We start from the raw sequence: 18,600 nt of genomic DNA on the forward strand, positions 1-18,600 counted from the left end.
GCACTGTTTTGCCTGTTTTGGTTGAATTGTTATAAACAGTAAACGAGGGTTAGCTGTCAAAAGATATCAACATTTTCGCAGCATTTTAATCTAAAAAATTAGATAAAAATATATGTTTTTTATTGAGCACTGATAGTTCAACTTGTGTACAAAACAGAATTTAATTCTCGAATTGTGGAATTCAAATAATGTAAGCCTGTAAGGTCTAAATAGTAAAATGTTGTGCAAAGGTGAGACAAGATGATCACAGATTTGTTAACTTGGATTTTCTCGTTTACTTTTAACATCTGTTGTACTATTGGATCACAATTAATTTTCGTTATGTTGTTAAACCTTCCGCTGTTTAATCTTATCGACTTGACTTGCAATGCTGGGTTATAAGTTTCAGCAGTCATTAAATGCGTAATTTGACTTAAAATACAATATCTAGTTCGGTTTAAGCTCGTTTACATTCTATAAACCAATTTAAACATTTAAAATAAAAGCAGAATATCATAGGAAAATTTCAAAATATTTAAAGTTTGTTTCAAATCTAAAAACGGTTTCAGGTATACAAAGATATTTCTGAGATCAACTTTGGGCAAAAAAAGATTTACAAGAAAAGGAATGAGCTTCTTGACGTTTGTAAACTATGTAGGAACCGGTCTGCTGAGATTAGTCAGACTTTTTGAGCCTCGGGAACATCTTGTCCAGAACAGCTTCAAGATCTTTGTTGATGTTTGCAGTGTCCATATCTTTACCAAGATCAGCTCTGCAGCTTGGACAACTGTACACTTCGTTCTAAACAATTCGCAGGTTGAATTAATAAACTGAAGAATTAACATAAGTGACAGGTCGAATTATCACAGAGACGAGTCAAATTAACAAATTGACAAGTCTAACTAACAAATTGGCAGGTCGAATTAACAAATTGATAAGTTGAATTAACAATTTGGAGGGGTTAAATTAACAAATTGACAGGTCGAATTAACAAATTGATAAGTTGAATTAACAATTTGGAGGGGTTAAATTAACAAATTGACAGGTCGAATTAACAAATTGATAAGTTGAATTAAAAATTTGGAGGGGTTAAATTAACAAATTGGCAGGTCGAATTAACAAATTGGCAGGTCAGATTTACAAATTGACAGAACTAATTAATGAATTGAAAGGGCAGATTAACGAACTAGCAGGTCGAATTAAGCAACTAACAGATCGGATCTACTAGTAAACATACCCAAGTAGCAGAATGACTTGTTGGGTTAACATTAACAATGTCCCAGGTCAAATAAAAAAATGTCAAGACAGATAAGCAAATTGGCAGGATGAATTAAATGAAAGACAGATCGGATCAACTAAATAATGGGTCAAATTAAGAGAATTAACTATTTTACCTTGAAGCTCGTGACCAGGCAGTCCTGACAGATATTGTGCCCGCAATCCGTAGTAACCTATCGCAATCAATCAATCAATCTATCGTTTAGCTAATCAATCAACCAAACAATCAATCAACCAATCAACCTAGAAACCAGTCAAAATTCCAATTTAATACTTAACTTAATAGTTTAATATTTATATTTATATATTTATAGCTGAAGTTTATAAAATCATAAATAAGGAAGGATAAGGGGGTTCTTTGTGGGTTTGGCATTGGGGAGGGGTTCCACAACTTTTGGGTAGAAGAGCAGAGAAANCTGGTTTGGAAGCTCGTAGCAGATTTGACAGGTCAGGGTCTCTTTCACCTTAATAGTTAAAAATAAAAGAATTAATCTCCTGTTCAACGAAATAACCAACATTTAATTCCCTCCTTTTTTATTTCCAGGGAGGATAATTACTTATCCTCCCTCGCTACGCTCGTGAGGTTTAGAACCCCAAAAAGGTCTTGGAGGCCCTCGGCTAAGTGGTTTCCCCCTTGATTTAATTATCCTCCCTTAATCTCCCGGTTAAGTAGTAATTAATAGTTATAAATTGTTAAGGGAGTGACTGGTTCAGACCAAATAATGTTAAAAGTGTATTATACAAGAGTGAATAATATCTTGAATTCATCAATTAAAAATTATAAATAATCTTTATCGAAGTATCGAATATATGTTTTAACACTTACAAGCTAAAGTTCCATATTCCCTTTTTTATCATCAATAAAAGACCTGGTTGAGTAAATCCGTCCTGCTGAACATCTCCTTCTCTAACACCTGGTCCCACATCTTCTTGTTCCTCGTGTCCGCAGCAATCAAGGTCTTCCACTCATCCGACATATCATACAGCTTTCTCTTCTTTACAACCTCCTAGATATATGTCATAATGCTTTCTCTTCTATACAACCTCCCAGATATATAAAATATAGCTTTCTCTTTTTTACAATCTCCTAGATATACATCATCTCCTCCTTAAAATCTCCTAGATATATATCATACAGCTTTCTTTTCTTTACAACCTCCTAAATATATACCATGCAGCTTTCTCTTCTTTACAACCTCCTAGATATATATTATACAGCTTTCTTTTCTTTACAACCTCCTAGATATACATCATACACCTTTCTCTATTTTACAACCTCCTAGATATACATCATACTGCTTTCTCCTCTTTAAAATCTCCTAGATATATATCATACAGCTTTCTCTTCTTTACAACCTCCTAGATATATATCATACAGCTTTCTTTTCTTTACAACTTCCTATATATATAATATCATACAGATTGCTCTTCTTTACAAACTACTAGATATATAAATTACAGCTTTCTCTTCTTTACAACCTCCTAGATAATCTATAAAATCCAGGTTTCTCTATTTTACAATCTCCTAGATATACATCATACAGCTTTCTCTTCTTTACAACCTTCTAGATATATATTATACTGCTTTCTCTTCTTTACAACCTCCTAGATATATAAAATACAGCTTTCTCTATTTTACAACCGCATAGAATAATATATATCTTAAAGCTTACTACTGTGCGTCCAACTTATTAAAAAATAAATTAAATCTTTTTCGGTCTTGGTGTAAAGATAATGTTCCCTCTGATCTTAAATAAATCTTGATATTCACAAGTACCTCTTCTCCCTCATCGTTAGAGGCCTTCCTCTTCGTTCCTTTCCCCTCCGCTTGTTCCGGATTCTTCTTTATACAGACATATCCTTCCCTCTCTATTATTGCTTTCCCCTCGTCTGTCCAGGGGGCAGGGCTAGGATCATCTCTGAATCATAATTAAGCTAAGTATGGAATATTTGTCCAATAACTTAATAGAAGAGAAAATATTTTTGGCAACAAAGAAAATTGGATTTGAATATTTGAGATTTTCAATAATGTTAAGTAATTGATATTCTAAGGGCTCCAGATGTTAGAAAACCCTTTTACAATTTTTAGTATTGATTGATTGATTATTTGATTGACCATTATCTACCTGATGAACTCGTATCTCCAGACCTTGAAGTTACTTTGTCCCTTGGCTTGCCAGTAGCGCTTAACCTTGTATATTCCATCATACCTAAATAATATAATGATAATACCTCAGGCCGAATTTAAAGAATTTGAGCCGCGATAAATTTAAGCAGCGGCTCAACTTCATTAAATTCGGACACTGACCTTCATACTATCATATTAGGAAAATAAAATCTTAACTCTAAAATGCTTATTTAAGTCACCATACTTCTCGATGAAACCCTACCCTCCTCAGCAAGAAGCTCCCACAATTCTAAATCTATTTTTGTGTAATTCTTTTTCAAGTTAACATTTTTACTTAAAGACTGTCTGTACGGGAGACCGACTGACACCAGTTTCGGCTAGCTCCGTCTCCCGGCCATAAATTGTAAAATATTGTTGTAATTTATAATTATCCATTTTACATGTACTGTTTATGGCCAAATATATAATTTGATTTGAACAACAAACATAATAACACCCGAGGTTAAACTATTATATTTGGATAAAAACAATAATAATATCTGAACTTTATACGAATATAAGAAATAATACCTTTATTTGGAACAAAACAAGGATAAAAATAATACCTGATGTTAATACTAACATATTTGGAACAAAACAAGGATAAAAATAATACCTGATGTTAATACTAACATATTTGGAACAAAACAACGATAAAAATAATACCCGATATAATACTAACATATTTGGAACAAAACAACGATAAATCCAGATATGATGAATATGTAAAAAATTTCTAATCTAGTTTATTTTGTTGGGACAAAAGGAGCCAAAAACAGATTACTTTAAAAGAAAACAGAAAGGCCAAATAAGAAAAAAAAATAATTTATGAAAAAATTTAAAAAAAAACGTCAAAAAAGAAAAAAAAGAAAAAATGTCAAGGAAGAGAAAAAACAAAAACTCTACCAAAAGAAAAAAAATAAATGTCCCTTATTTTTAATCTTGATTCACTGGATATTCGTAATTATTGAATATAATATACTCTGTATATTAATGAGAACAAAACAAGGATAAAAATAATACCTGATGTTAATACTAACATATTTGGAACAAAACAAGGATTATAATAATACCGGACCTTAGTTCCATTAATTTAGGATTAAAACAATAATCAATTCAAGATTATATTTTTTTCTCTAATACATGATTACATCCTCTTAAGACCTTAAAGGGACTGTCATTTAAATTGCATATGGACGTCTTTTAAATAGAGGTTCATTTTAAATTACGTCCACAGTCCCTATAAAGACAGTTAAAATTACCTAAATCCTTCCTCCGGAGCAAAAGTAGAATGTTTCTTGGCCTTGTAAGCTCGTACAACCCTAAAAATGTTGTCTCTGATAAATGGCTTGTCAATTTTATATTTATTCGACCCTTTCTTTATTTATTATTTAATGATTCACAAATCTCAACAATTACTCAATACCAAGAATCAATAATGAACAGTAATACTTAAGGAAGTGTTTAATTATTTAAAATTACTTTATATGTTAACTTGTCTCTCTGAAATGTGACTAGTATCTTCTCTTTACCGTAAACTAGAAAATACGTGACGGAAAATCATCAACTTTGTAATAAAAACAAAACGCTTAGATAGGAACTTTTGCACAGGGTGTCCCAAAAAACATGGGATTTCAGTGACGAATGTGTTATATTCGTCGACATGAATTAGCATTGTAATACCTGATTTCAAAATTCATAATATTATGTCTGCTGGAGGTTATTTTATGAAAACGTTAAATGGCTGTAAAAATGTGTCCATAATGGCTTTGCAACATAAACAGTGAAGACGGACAAGTTTACTCTGTTTGTATACTGTAATTTTCTTATTTTACTAAGTACAACCGTATGCAGTCAAAACATAGACAAACAAATTGTGAATATAGCAGAAGAAAATTTTACGGATTACAGCTATCTCAGTAGGTATCACTAAACTAAATCTAAGAATTATTTGAAAAGACGATATCGAAATCGTCACTGAATTCCCATGTTTATTGGGACACCCTTTATGAGTATTGTTAATCTTACAATATTTGATCTAGATATTCAATGTGAGCACTAATCAATCTAAATTTAATGTTTTATCCCTCAATTAAAGTTATCTCTGTATGAACAGAATGGGATATTGAAGAGGAATTGATATTATTCCTTAGATCTTCATGAAATGATGATTAATGGTCGATCGTGAGATTTGCAACACACAAGATCTAACTTCTTGTAAATTACCTGACAGGTTTTCCCTCCCTCCACCTTTCCCCAGCATCTCCACCTTTAGAAGACACAGGACGAACCTAGGCAGTACAATGCACAATACAGTATAGACCGGTAAGTACAACACGCTTCAGTATTGTACAGTAAACAATACAGTACAATACCGTAAACTACAGTCCAGTTAAAGATCAGTACACACTACAGGCAGTGAAGTACAGTTACAAAATTGTAAAATACCGTCCAGTACAATACAATACAGTACAGTACAGTACAGTACAGTACAGTACAGTACAGTACAGTACAGTACAGTACAGTACAGTACAGTACAGTACAGTACAGTACAGTACAGTACATTATACTTAAATTTCAGTATAATTCAGTGCAGTAAAGAAAAATACAGTACAGTACAGTACAGTACAGTACAGTACAGTACAGTACAGTACAGTAAAATACACTACATGAAGAACTGGAAAATACATTATACTTAAATTTCAGTATAATTCAGTGCAGTAAAGAAAAATACAGTAAAGCACATTAAAGTACAATAAAGTTCAATACAGTAAAAAGTTCACTGCGCACTACATAACACTACTTTAAACAGTAAAATACAGTTCAGTAAAGTTCAGTACAGCTCGGTACAAGTTATCACAAAACTTTTACACTTTTTGTCATAATTTTTTTATCTTTAAAGATAGTCTTACCATGCAACTGTAAGCAATAGCCTCATTGCTCCTGGACAAATAAACCATTTGATAATAGATAGTAAACAGAAATAATACCCGATGTTAATACTAACATATTTGGAACAAAACAAGGATAAAAATAATACCTGATGTTAATACTAACATATTTGGAACAAAACAAGGATCCTGTTCAACGAAATAACCAACATTTAATTCCCTCCATTTAATCATTCTCAGAATCTTTTATTTCTTAATGATTTATTCCTGTCTAAAGCCTGATCTTTGCTCTGCTCTGCAGTTCTCTTGTTTCCTGAGAGATCTCTACCCCCTGATCCTAAATATTAAAAATATTCTCTTGCTTCCTGATAAATCCCTCCTTCCTAAACCTGAATAATAAATACATTTCTCTTCTTTCCTAAGAGATCTCTACCCCTTGATCCTAAATATTAAATATATTCGCTTGTTTCCTGAGATAGATCTCCCCCTGATCCTAAATATTAAATGTATTCTTTTGTTTCCTGAGAGATCTCCCCCTGATCCTAAATATTAAATATATTGTTATTCTTATTGTTGTAATTGTTTAAATTGACTTCCACAATCCACATGAAAAGGGGAATGTCCGATTCACATGATACCTTTTAAAATTTCTACTGTTCAATTACGTAGATTATATTGTCCTTTTAATTTGTTCAATTCTGTGGAAGATATCGTCGTTTTTCTAGCTTTTTAAATGTTAAAATCTGTTATTTTTTTCTAATCGATTCTGAAGAAATTCCCACGCCGCAAACCACAATTGAAATAATTTTTTTTTTAGCTTGATATGGATATTGGATTTCTATTATTTTAGCTTAACATGGATATCGGATATCTATTTTTTTAGCTTAAAATGGATATTGGATATCTAATTTTTCCTGATATTGTTGACCAAGAAAAGTGCAGAATCAACAAGCTAGAATTCAGCCAATAAATCCCACCTGTATAGGTGAATGAATCTCCATTATCTACGTCGTCCTCGTAACCTCCACTTAACACTATGCTCTGGCAACCTCGTTTATCCATCACTCCCTAGAACCAGGCAGAGTTTAGTCCTTCGATCAATAGTTTTGTCAAAATTTTAGTTTATAACTATCATTTTGCAGTACACCTTTTATAGTTTTTTTTTCTTTTGTAAATTTTTCTTTTGAAGTTTATCTTTAATAAGCTTTCCTTAAGTGAGTTTTTCTTTTCAAAGTTTGTCTTTTATGAGATTGTCCTTTATGAGATTGTCCTTTGAGGTTGTCCTTTATGAGGTTGTCCTTTATGAGGTTGTCCTTTTTGAGGTTGTCTTTGAGGTTGTCCTTTATGAGATTGTCCTTTATGAGGTTGTCCTTTATGAGATTGTCTTTTATGAGATTGTCCTTTATGAGATTGTCCTTTGAGGTTGTCCTTTATGAGGTTGTCCTTTATGAGGTTGTCCTTTTTGAGGTTGTCTTTTATGAGGTTGTCCTTTATGAGATTGTCCTTTATGAGGTTGTCCTTTATGAGATTGTCCTTTATGAGATTGTCCTTTATGAGATTGTCCTTTGAGTTTGTCCTTTATGAGGTTGTCCTTTATGAGGTTGTCCTTTATGAGGTTGCCCTTTATGAGGTTGTCTTTTTTGAGGTTGTCTTTTATGAGGTTGTCTTTAAAAATATGATATTTATTCATGAGATTTTATTAATTTGTCTTTTATGAGGATGTCCTTTATGAGGATGTCTTTTAAGAGTTTGTTATTTATGAGATTTTATTAATTTGTCTTTTATGAGATTGTCCTTTATGGGATTGTCCTTTGAAAGTCTATAACATTTTGTGTTTTAAGAGATTGTCTTTTATGAGGCTGTCTTTTATGACGTTGTCTTTTCAGAGATTGAGTTTTAAGAGATTGTCTTTTAAGAGATTGTGTTTTAAGAGATTGTGCCTTTGAAAGTCTATAACATTTTGTGTTTTAAGAGATTGTCTTTTATGAGGCTGTCTTTTATGACGTTGTCTTTTCAGAGATTGAGTTTTAAGAGATTGTGTTTTAAGAGATTGTGTTTTAAGAGATTGTCTTTTAAGAGATTGTCTTTTAAGAGATTGTGTTTTAAGAGATTGTCTTATAAGAGATTGTGTTTTAAGAGATTGTATTTAAGAATGTCTCTTATGAGACATTCTTAAAAGATCCCCAGACCGCCATCCGAAGTAAGGGTCTCAGTCAGGTGCTGATTCCCCTAACAGTTAGATTGTCTTTTAAGAGATTTTCTTTTAAGAGTTTGTCTTCTTGTAATTTGTCTGAAATGTAGCTGGAGTTCTTATCAGGAGTTTGTTTCTCACTGAAATGAACCAAGAAAATAACAAAATCAGAATCCACTAAAGAGCATTGATCTTAAAATGCATGTCAGTAACAATTTTATGGAATGTGTTTTTATTGGTTACATCGCGGACTAACTTATTTAGTAATGTTCAAATTCATTTATTTATCAATATGGAAGAATATTCAAACTTTCAATATTTAGCATACTGCAATAATTATGCAATTAATTATTATTTTAATTATCTGAGCCCACAACGTCCATTAAAGTAGGACATTACTTACCTTAGCGGAGCCTGCTATACCGGCAACAGGAGGCCTGTGTATGCCCTCCTCTGAAACCTAGATATATAGATAGATAGATAGATAGATAGATATACCTTAGATGATCCAGCTATACCAGCTACATGAGGTCGGTGGATACCCTCTTCGGAAACCTAAAGGGAGGGAGGGATATGAACAGACAAATATGCAAATATAGAAAAGATATATAGAAACATAGATGAAATAGATAGACAAATATGCAAATATATATAAAATAGATATATAGAAACATAGATGAAATAGATAGACAAATATGCAAATATAGAACAGATATATAGAAACATAGATGAAATAGATAGACAAATATGCAAATATATATAAAATAGATATATAGAAACATAGATGAAATAGATAGACAAATATGCAAATATAGAACAGATATATAGAAACATAGATGAAATAGACAGACAAATATGCAAATACAGAATAGATATATAGAAACATAGATGAAATAGATAGACAAATATGCAAATATAAAATAGATATATAGAAACATAGATGAAATAGATAGACAAATATGCAAATATAGAATAGATATATAGAAACATAGAAAAAATAGATAGACAAATATGCAAATATAGAATAGATGTATAGAAACATAGATGAAAAAGATAGACAAATATGCAAATATAGAATAAATATATAGAAACATAGATAAAATAGATAGACAAATATGCAAATATAGAATAAATATATAGAAACATAGATAAAATAGATAGACAAATAAGCAAATATAGAATAAATATATAGAAACATAGATAAAATAGATAGACAAATGCAAATATAGAATAAATATATAGAAACATAGATAAAATAGATAGACAAATAATCAGATAAAAGATAAGAGGGAAAATAGTTGTTTTGGATGGGCAATAACTTTTTTTCCAAACTTAATCGTAAAGTTTCGAAAAAACTATGAACAGTTTTACAATTTTGTTTAAATGTGTATATGTGTACACTGTACATTCTTTCACAATGCAAAATGTTAACCCAGAAAGAAGATTTAAACAAAAATAAACCAAGAACGATTGTTTATTGTAATTTCTGATAATGTTGCCTCAAGAACTTGAAAATAAAAAAATAAAAAAGTAAATTGCCTACAGATGTGGAGGGGGAAGGCGGAATACCTGGAGTCTATATTGCCAGCACATTCCAACTTCGATGCCCGGAATGGGTCCAAAATGATCCTGAAATTAATATTTTTAGAATTAACAAAATTTACTTCTTTTCTTTGAAAAGTACACAAAGTGTATGTTTTACAAACTTGTTCGTATTTTTTATTTTGCTGGTTATTTATCATTATCAACATTAAAATATCTAATCCTTTACTTATGAACACTTTTGACAGGCAATACTTTGATAAATTGCCTTAGTTAAAAGAACTCCAGGTCATTGTTGATGTTGGTCAAATCATAAAAAAAGGTCTTTGGAAAGTTTGCTTATTAACATTAGCAATCTTAGGGGGAAATAGATTTACTTTATAAAAAATATACCTTTGGTACGATCGTACATTCCTTGCTTCGACCTTCAGTGGCCAGTCCTAAATATATAATGGGCTTCAAACTTATCAAGGGGGGGGGGATGGAAACAGTCAATATAGTTTGCAAACTTATCAAGGGGGGGGGGGTGGAAACTGTCAATATAGTTTGCAAAGAGATCAGTCGGAGTATGGAGTAAACGGTAGTAGTAGCACAATCGGTAATTTTGATAACAATTGCATCTGTTTAGATAAATAAATACATATTGAATAGATCTGAAAAGAAACCCGACATTGAACCCCCAGACACTTAAGATACTTATTCTTGGTTGTTTTACTAAAACTTAAATTCTAATAAATAATAAAAAAAAATAAAAAAAACTAATAAACTTTGAGGGCTACGTATTTTGCTATTGCGAGATTAAAAAAATGTTTACCTCTGCCCCAATCCCGACTAGTTCCAGTTTTCCTATCCTTGGCTGTCATGGACTTCCCACCAGCACAGACGATATCATTCTCGTTCTTACAGTTTGGGCAGAACCACTCATCTTCATCAGGGATACAAGCCAGACCCAGACATCTAAAATTACAGGAGTCTAATTTTCCAAGAAATACATCATTTCACTTCATCTTCAAATTATAGTTTTGATTTTGAGAAAAATTGATTATCTTAGTTTAATGTTGATATGTGCAACTGCAGAGGTCGATATTTTTTTCTTGAAAAGTAATTTTTCCCCACTAAACCCCCACTAGCTATCTTATTCACTGAATTGGGGAAAATGTAAATTTTTGAATAAAAAGTTTCAGGGGTTAAAAACTTGCCCTTTGTTGTCAGGTTTTTCATTTTTACCCAAAGCATCGAAAATAATCTATTTTATTCTTTAAAATTCATCAAAGTCTTTCAAACACAACTTATTCCTCTCAGTTCATCAATAAAATTATCAATCAATCAATCAATCAATCTATCACATCAATTTTTATTTAATCCGATGATTAATTCTTGAATAAAACCATCAATGTATTCCTAAGTTTGTCCCTTGTTAATGGATAAATCCTTACTGAGTATGGTATCCACTGTTACATTCGTCACACATGATAATATTCGCCTCGTCATGCTTCCCGCCACATTTCCTAAACAAAAAGGAAATATTTAATTCGGTGCTTAGAATCCGGATCCGGGTGTGTTAAATCCGCAACATTTTGGCTCCTAGGGTACAGATCTTAACAACAAAATACCGTCCAAAACCATTTACTTTTTGCTCTCAAAACACATATCTTAACCTATGAGCGTTTAATAAAACTTTATAAATCTCTGAATGTTTCTGCATAAAAATAAGCAAAAATACGGAAAAAACGTGCAATTTATTTATGTATAGGAACCAGTAAAGGTATTGAGTCTTTGTCACAAACTCTGATTTTCTCTTCTCTGTATTTTTGCAACCCAATGTCGTAGACCTTTGACATTTCAAACTATGATCAAATAATACAAGTTTGAAATATCAAAGGTTTACGACATTGGGGTCTAAAGATAGGGGGATTAGAAAATCAGAGTTTGTGGCAAAGACTCAATTCCTTTTAAGGAAATGTGTATGACCTGGATCTTTAACAGATCTAGATCCGAATCATACTGAAATGGATTCTAAGCACTGATTTAATTCTTAGAAAAATTTTCCCTCCTCAGTCATCATTTATTTAAAAGCTTTTTTTTAAAATCGAAAATAGATACTCCTACTTGTGGAAAAATTAAAATATTTATACAAAAAAATGTTAATACACAAGTTTCTTCTTAAAATTTGTTCAGAACATTTTCTATTGTTTATAAAGAAAGGTAGATTATTGCTGGACACGGTGTTGCATGTTTTAAATTCTTCAGCAGCATAATTTTTTTTGCTAATGCATCAATTTTACCTGCATCCACACTGAACACATTTCCTTGCAGGATTTTTCAGACATTTATCACAATCCATCTCAGAGAAATCAGGACCGGGAACCTAAAACAGGGTACAACTTTTAAAAAAAAAATTTGTGAGAAATCACACTAGATTAAAAAAATGTTTATTTTAACTGAAATAAATATTTTATGCATTCAATGTTAATAGCAAGAATAATTTTTTTTGTCAATTATTAAAATTGCCTTTGAATCTTTGCATTTAATAGTACTTAATAGCGAAAATCTGCAACACCTGAACTTGACTTCTACTACAAAACTTTTAGAACTTGATCTATAAAAAAATAGCTGACAGATATGGCTGCGATCTCTCAATGGCTGAGAGAAGATATTTTCAGCTCCCTCTGATTGTTAGAATGTTTTTGTAATTTTACTAACCTTATATATCTCCAGATTTGTGATTATACACTTATCCTGGTCCCGGATGCTGCAGATTATAGTCTTAGATACCTTCTTTATCCCAGCAACCTGGATAGTAGATATACAAGGGTTATCTTAGAATATAGTTCTGAGCTGAAAACTTTAGAATTTTGGATATCGAATTCATTGCTTGATCTTCTCTTTTTGTTAATTTAAATCTTAAGTTTGTATCAACAAGTGTATAAAACTCAACTGATAGAGTGGCATTTGGAGAAACCAAAACAGCCAACCTGAGGCGCCGGGAAATTTGTAATTTTGCGCGCCATTTTATGAGGGAACTCTCATAGGTCGAAAACTGGCAGGGAGAGAAAAATAAAGAAAAAAGCGGATTAGGAAGGAAATTAAAAGTTTTCACATTGGATATTCAGATTAAGCGATGGGAACTGTCCATTGTCCAATTCTAAAGTTTTCAGCTCTGGATATATCAAATTGTTTTAAAACATAATAAAAAAAAATTCTCAGTCCTGAATATCCACAAGTTCTACTCTAATTACTACAATAAATAAATATCACACATTAAACAACATGTTCTGTATAAACCAAACAAAAAAATTCAGAGCAATAAAAATTTTAAACCAAATTTGGAAATTTAGACTTCAATTTCGCAACATTTTTTAAATCGATAATAAACCAAAAAAAGGAAGAAAATATTTAATTCTAATACCTTAGCATCGTACCAGAAGCCTAACTTGTCCGGGTGTTCCATGTTGTAGTTCACAATATAAGTTTCTCCAATCTTTATGTCATTAAAATCGACCTTAACCTAGAAAAATAGTGTTATGAGCAATCACTCAGGGTATCATGAACCAAGATAAAAATAAAAAATAAAAAAATATTAAAGGAACATTTGACAAGAAACAATTGTGCAGTACTTTACAAAAGAACTGTTAAAACAAATGTGATCAAATAAAATTGTTCTAGATTATGCATTTCCAAGAATGTAAAGGTGCAGAATTTCTTCGGGGTGTAATTAGGGCTAAGTTAATCAAACCTCATGTATCCTTTCCTAAAAACCAAACCAAAACCAAGCAGTTAGATTCGAACATGAGTATATTTATATTTACAAGAATTAACCCCCCCCCCCCCCAATTTATGATGCTAATAAAAAAGTTTGAAAAAATTAACATCAAAAGTCTTTAATACCTTTCCCCAAAACTTTTTCCAATTTAGCAAATACAATCCTAGAACAATTTTTTGCTAGGCACCAAAAGGGGGGGGGGTGCTCATGAAAGAAAAAATATACCAGGGTACCCCTGAATTAAAAATACTGAAAATAAACACCCAAGAAATCATGAGTTACCAACCGTTGCTATATCTCTGATCATGGACTCCTCCAAGTCAACCTCCCCTTCGTACTCTGTGTACTTGATGGTGTACACAGTCTTGCTGTTCTCGTCCTTACTCACCTTCAGAACTTGAGCTAGAACAAACAAAACTTTATCTCAGGATCAAATCTGTTTTAACTTGTATGTTTTTGAAGACATAAAGTGCACTTGTGTCCATAGGTTAGTGATAACCATAGAGAATAGAATATATATTAGAGGGGAATTTAAAGAATCTCTCGGTATGAAATTTTTCAGTCCCTTTCAGCCTGAAAGCGAGTGCAAAGTCTACAAATCATGTAAATGTTCACAAATTATATGCAGTAGAGTACATATTAATACAGTATGTCCCTTAGACTATTCATTTCAATTTTGAATTTTTCAAAGCTGTTAAATAAACGTTATAATGAATTAGGTGAATAAAAAACATCATTTGATTTATAGTTATAACGGCAAATCATCGTTTGTAAAGTGAAAGGCATAGAGTCTATGTGAAATGATCATTGGTCAATTATGAAACCAGCCTATTTCATAATTTGGTTTTCTTTTAACATTTATTTTAGATTTTCTATAAAATGATATTCCAGGACCCAAAAGGTTATATAGCATAAATATGTGAAGTACACCTGCAGTTTGGAAACAGTACAACAAAATGGCCGTTTTACACTTTTTTCTAGTAAATTTCCCTCTAATATATATTCTATTCTCTATGGTGATAAGACATTATTAAAATTTTACTTCTTTAGAGTTCTTTTTGCCCCTTTTATGTGACAGTTTTCGATTTTTAATGTTGCCTTTCAATTCTTTAACGGTAAGACTAAACTTTTTGCAAATTCTCCAACTTTTAAATAATTAACATTTTTTCTAGGAATTTTTTTATTTCAACCATCCCTGCCCCCTGCTATCATGGATAATAAATTTGGGGGCCCTATCATAAATAAATAAATCATTCGTAATCTACTCGCTCATAGGAGAGGTCCTCCCAAATTCCTTCTCCGTGAAACGGAGCCGGGAGCAGACATGAGAGCGTTCCCAGGATTGAGAGTAATTAAATACGCGATTCATCCAAGACAAGATAAAGGAATAAAGGAAATAAATAGTGAAACTTCATCTTTTCTCTGCCAGACAACTCCGCTAAAAGAAGGAAAGCAGAAACTCAAAACTCAGGGATAAAGTAGACGCTGATACCGATTTTTTACTTATCCTGCTCTTAAAAATGGAACTGGAACTTAGCCTGCTCTTAAGAATGGATTGCAACGGAAGATCTTATCCAGAGTTGGGTAAAAACAGAATATTTGTACTTCTCATATGCATAATGTGGTGCAACACAATATGAGTTCATCTATTCCACATGAATCGGAAATGACTATAAATCGAGGAACAAGTAGACTTTTTCTTAGCACTGAAAAAATCCTCAATACGCCTCTTCCTAACCCTCTCCAAACTTCCAACTTCTCCAAATTATCCAAACTTCAACGCCAAAAGAATTAGTTAAGGACATCTAAAAAATAAAGAATATGAAAGTACAAAAAATGCATGCTGGTAGGCCTAGATTTGAGATTAGCTCAGAATACAATTGCAGAAACCTTAACCCACCCGGGCCCTTACCCTTCCCATCTAAAAAGCATTTCCTTAAAATATACACCCCTGCGAATACCTAGAAACCAGGCCCCTGTTTTAGAACACAGAGCATCTACAAAGGCTCCGACCTTCCATCCTGACTGCTCGACTACATCAGTATCCTCTAACACTGCAGGAACCTTGAAAACGGATCAATTCAATTTATTACTTAAAAGGATTCTCATCTTGTTGGAAAATGTTGTCTTGATACGAGTCTGATTATGATACTGATGTATGAAAACAGAATTATTCTAATCTTTATTCAGTATCCACTATAAAGTGAAGAGAGTCTTAACTTAACACCCAATCAGAATCCAGGTAAATTTCCATTCAATCAATGAGAGAACATGTATCCAAAATCAAGAGATCAAAAAGATTCTGCGTAAAATTAAGGGCCCACTGTGGATAATGAGATCAAGCAATCGGGATTATTCCCAGTTCTGATTTTTTTATAAGATTATACACATTCATGATTAACTTTTCTACAATATAATTGTAATTTGGGTTATTTTACAAATGAACAATACTTAAGCATAATAGGGGGGGGGGGGGGGCCGTTTGATCCCCCCCCCCCTAATTCTAGCACTCTCAATTTTGATACAGGACAGTGTTAAAATATAAAAAGCATATCATTTTTTTTTCATTTCAACTACATCTCTAATATCAACATTTATGTAAAACCCCTTGGAAAATATATAAACGTTTTGTCTTCCCAAAAACAAAATAATTTTTTTAATTTGTTCAGTGTTTTTTTGCCATTTTTTTAATGTGGGTGAGCAAAACATTGTATGTTCACCTTTTCTTTCTCCTTCTCCTGAGAATTTTCCTTTTTGTCTTGTTCACCAAGAACCTGCCTTGGCATCAGGAGGATCACATCAGAACCTGAGATATAATAGAAAACCTGAAGTAACCGGTATTGCAAAAACCGCTTGACAGAAAACGACCCACTGTTGTAGTATTCTCTTACTACTAAAAATGTGCAATAAATTGACAACTTAAATTAGCAAACTTTGATAAGATCACACTTCAAGTTATTTAACTTGTATAGGATCAATTATCTTTGCAACTTGATAACATTGCACATCGGGTTATCTCCATCACTCGGAGCTAACCCTTATACAATTACTTATCTTTGCAACCTGGCAACATTATACTTCGGGCTATCTCCATCACACGGAGCAAACCTTTATATAATTACTTGCTCGAGCAATAATTAACACCCAAAGTAATAAACATGCTTTCATTAGTGTTGTTACATTTATTTACATATTCATAAATGCATACATGCTATAATATGGAGATAACTAGATGGTTTAATGATCAGCCATGGTTCCTTTACAACTTAGGTTCCATTAGTAGCTCTCTCAGTTAGTTTATCCAATCTGAAGTGCAGAACTACTATATTTGCCAATCCATCCATCATGTATTTATCATCTCTATTCCCGGTATGCTGGTCAGCCCGCTCCTGTGATCTGTGGAGCAACTTCCCAACCTGGACATAAATCCTGGAGCAAACCTCCTCCCTGCTAGCTTCGGGATAAAGGCTAGACTCCCGTTCCCAGGCCTTCCTTGCGTCCCATGCATTGACGTTGGGATCTACAAGGGGCTCTTGGGTGCTTGTGTCCTCCAGAGTAGAGGATACCATACTCTCAAGCTCCTGGTTCAGCTCTGCTAACCTATCCATCACCTCCTTCATGGTTCGCACCAGGACATCAGTATCCTCATCCATATCTTCGTCCTCAACTGTGTCCTCAGCTACGTCTCCGACCTCTGAGGCTGGGGCAGTGACAATGGAAGCATTCCCACTGACAAGAGGAGCAAGATCTATAGGATCCACTTCATCTTCTTTTAAGCAGCTCGTCCAGTCAGGTTCCCTCTGTATGCTGTATGTTCGCTTTATGTTGTACAAATCCCGGAACGATAGTGGCAGACTGACGTGTATAGTTACGTGTCTACTCTTCTAAGGTTCGGGTTGTACTGATCCTCTGGCATCCGTTTGTATTCAAGGGACTGTTCATTCTTATTAAGAACAATCTAGGATACAACACTGTGTCGCTACAATTAATCTGATCAAAAAATTTAAATTTTTTAACCCAAAAAATAAGTTTCCCCAGGCACAATTAGTTGCCTTCATCTCATAATATTTTATTCGATCAATTGACATATTAACCCTAAGTGTTAAATTTGATGGTGATGATGATACAAACCTCACCAAGTCAATTAGATACACATTTTTTGAAAATATACATATTTCCGTTACAGGGTTAAACCTGTTCTATTCTTGAGATTCTTTTCTGTCATGAAGATTCAAAAATATTGTTTATAGGAAAGTATATATCTAAAAGAAATTGAAGAATTTCAAGAAACTCTTAATTTATATAATGCTGTCGGCCCGCAATATAATGCTCAGTACTAACGGTGTGTTCAGAATAACTGAAGGTACCTCAAATTTTTAAGCCAGGATTAGACATTCTTTATTTTCACATTTTTATCAAATAAAATGGAATGAGGCCCTGTTCATATTTCAATTTAAATTTTAAATTCAGATTCTAATTGTACTCACTTGAAGAAAAGTCTCTGAAGAGTCGGCTCCACTTCAAACTTTTCATGGATAATTTTCCTTAAAATTCAATTAAAATTATAATTATAATTAAAACTTTAATTATAAATGTTAAAAATGTATTGCTGCATTAAATAATCGGGGACTTTATAATAAGATCTGTCAGGGTATATTTTATAGAAGAAAAAAAATATGTTTTTGTGAATTTGACTGAAAAGGGGAACATAACATACTCCCTGAAGAAAAAGATTTCAGTTAAGAGGTATCAGAAAGCTGGTCTAATTTTACAGTTTTCTACTGTCTCC

At 32.5% G+C, this 18,600-nt stretch overlaps 1 protein-coding gene across 4 annotated transcripts; it reads right to left on the reverse strand.

Moving 5' to 3' along the window:
* Nucleotides 1-89: 89 nt before the first annotated feature.
* LOC111704776 (E3 ubiquitin-protein ligase UHRF1) lies at nt 90-16,650 on the reverse strand. 4 transcript variants are annotated; one of them, XM_023477123.1, is made up of 22 exons: nt 16,532-16,650; nt 15,773-15,875; nt 14,098-14,213; nt 13,458-13,556; nt 12,752-12,841; nt 12,334-12,416; nt 11,485-11,556; nt 10,863-11,005; nt 10,442-10,488; nt 10,076-10,135; nt 8,910-8,966; nt 7,293-7,383; nt 6,583-6,652; nt 6,337-6,367; nt 5,651-5,715; nt 4,687-4,746; nt 3,384-3,467; nt 3,035-3,176; nt 2,127-2,264; nt 1,674-1,721; nt 1,374-1,433; nt 90-780 (listed from the first exon to the last, which is right to left on the reverse strand). In XM_023477123.1, the coding sequence occupies exons 1-21, from the start codon at nt 16,595-16,597 to the stop codon at nt 1,431-1,433; spliced, it is 1,668 nt and encodes a 555-aa protein (XP_023332891.1). In that variant the 5' UTR covers nt 16,598-16,650; the 3' UTR covers nt 90-780; nt 1,374-1,430. The 4 variants fall into 4 exon arrangements, with proteins under 4 accessions (XP_023332891.1, XP_023332887.1, XP_023332890.1 ...); XM_023477119.1 differs by lacking the exon at nt 8,910-8,966 and adding an exon at nt 9,005-9,061 and having other exon boundaries at nt 16,532-16,638; XM_023477122.1 differs by lacking the exon at nt 15,773-15,875 and having other exon boundaries at nt 16,532-16,619.
* Nucleotides 16,651-18,600: the final 1,950 nt, after the last annotated feature.

The sequence above is a fragment of the Eurytemora carolleeae genome, unplaced genomic scaffold (genome assembly GCF_000591075.1).
Source record: "Eurytemora carolleeae unplaced genomic scaffold, Eaff_2.0 scaffold633, whole genome shotgun sequence".
In the NCBI taxonomy this organism is placed as follows: domain Eukaryota; kingdom Metazoa; phylum Arthropoda; class Copepoda; order Calanoida; family Temoridae; genus Eurytemora; species Eurytemora carolleeae.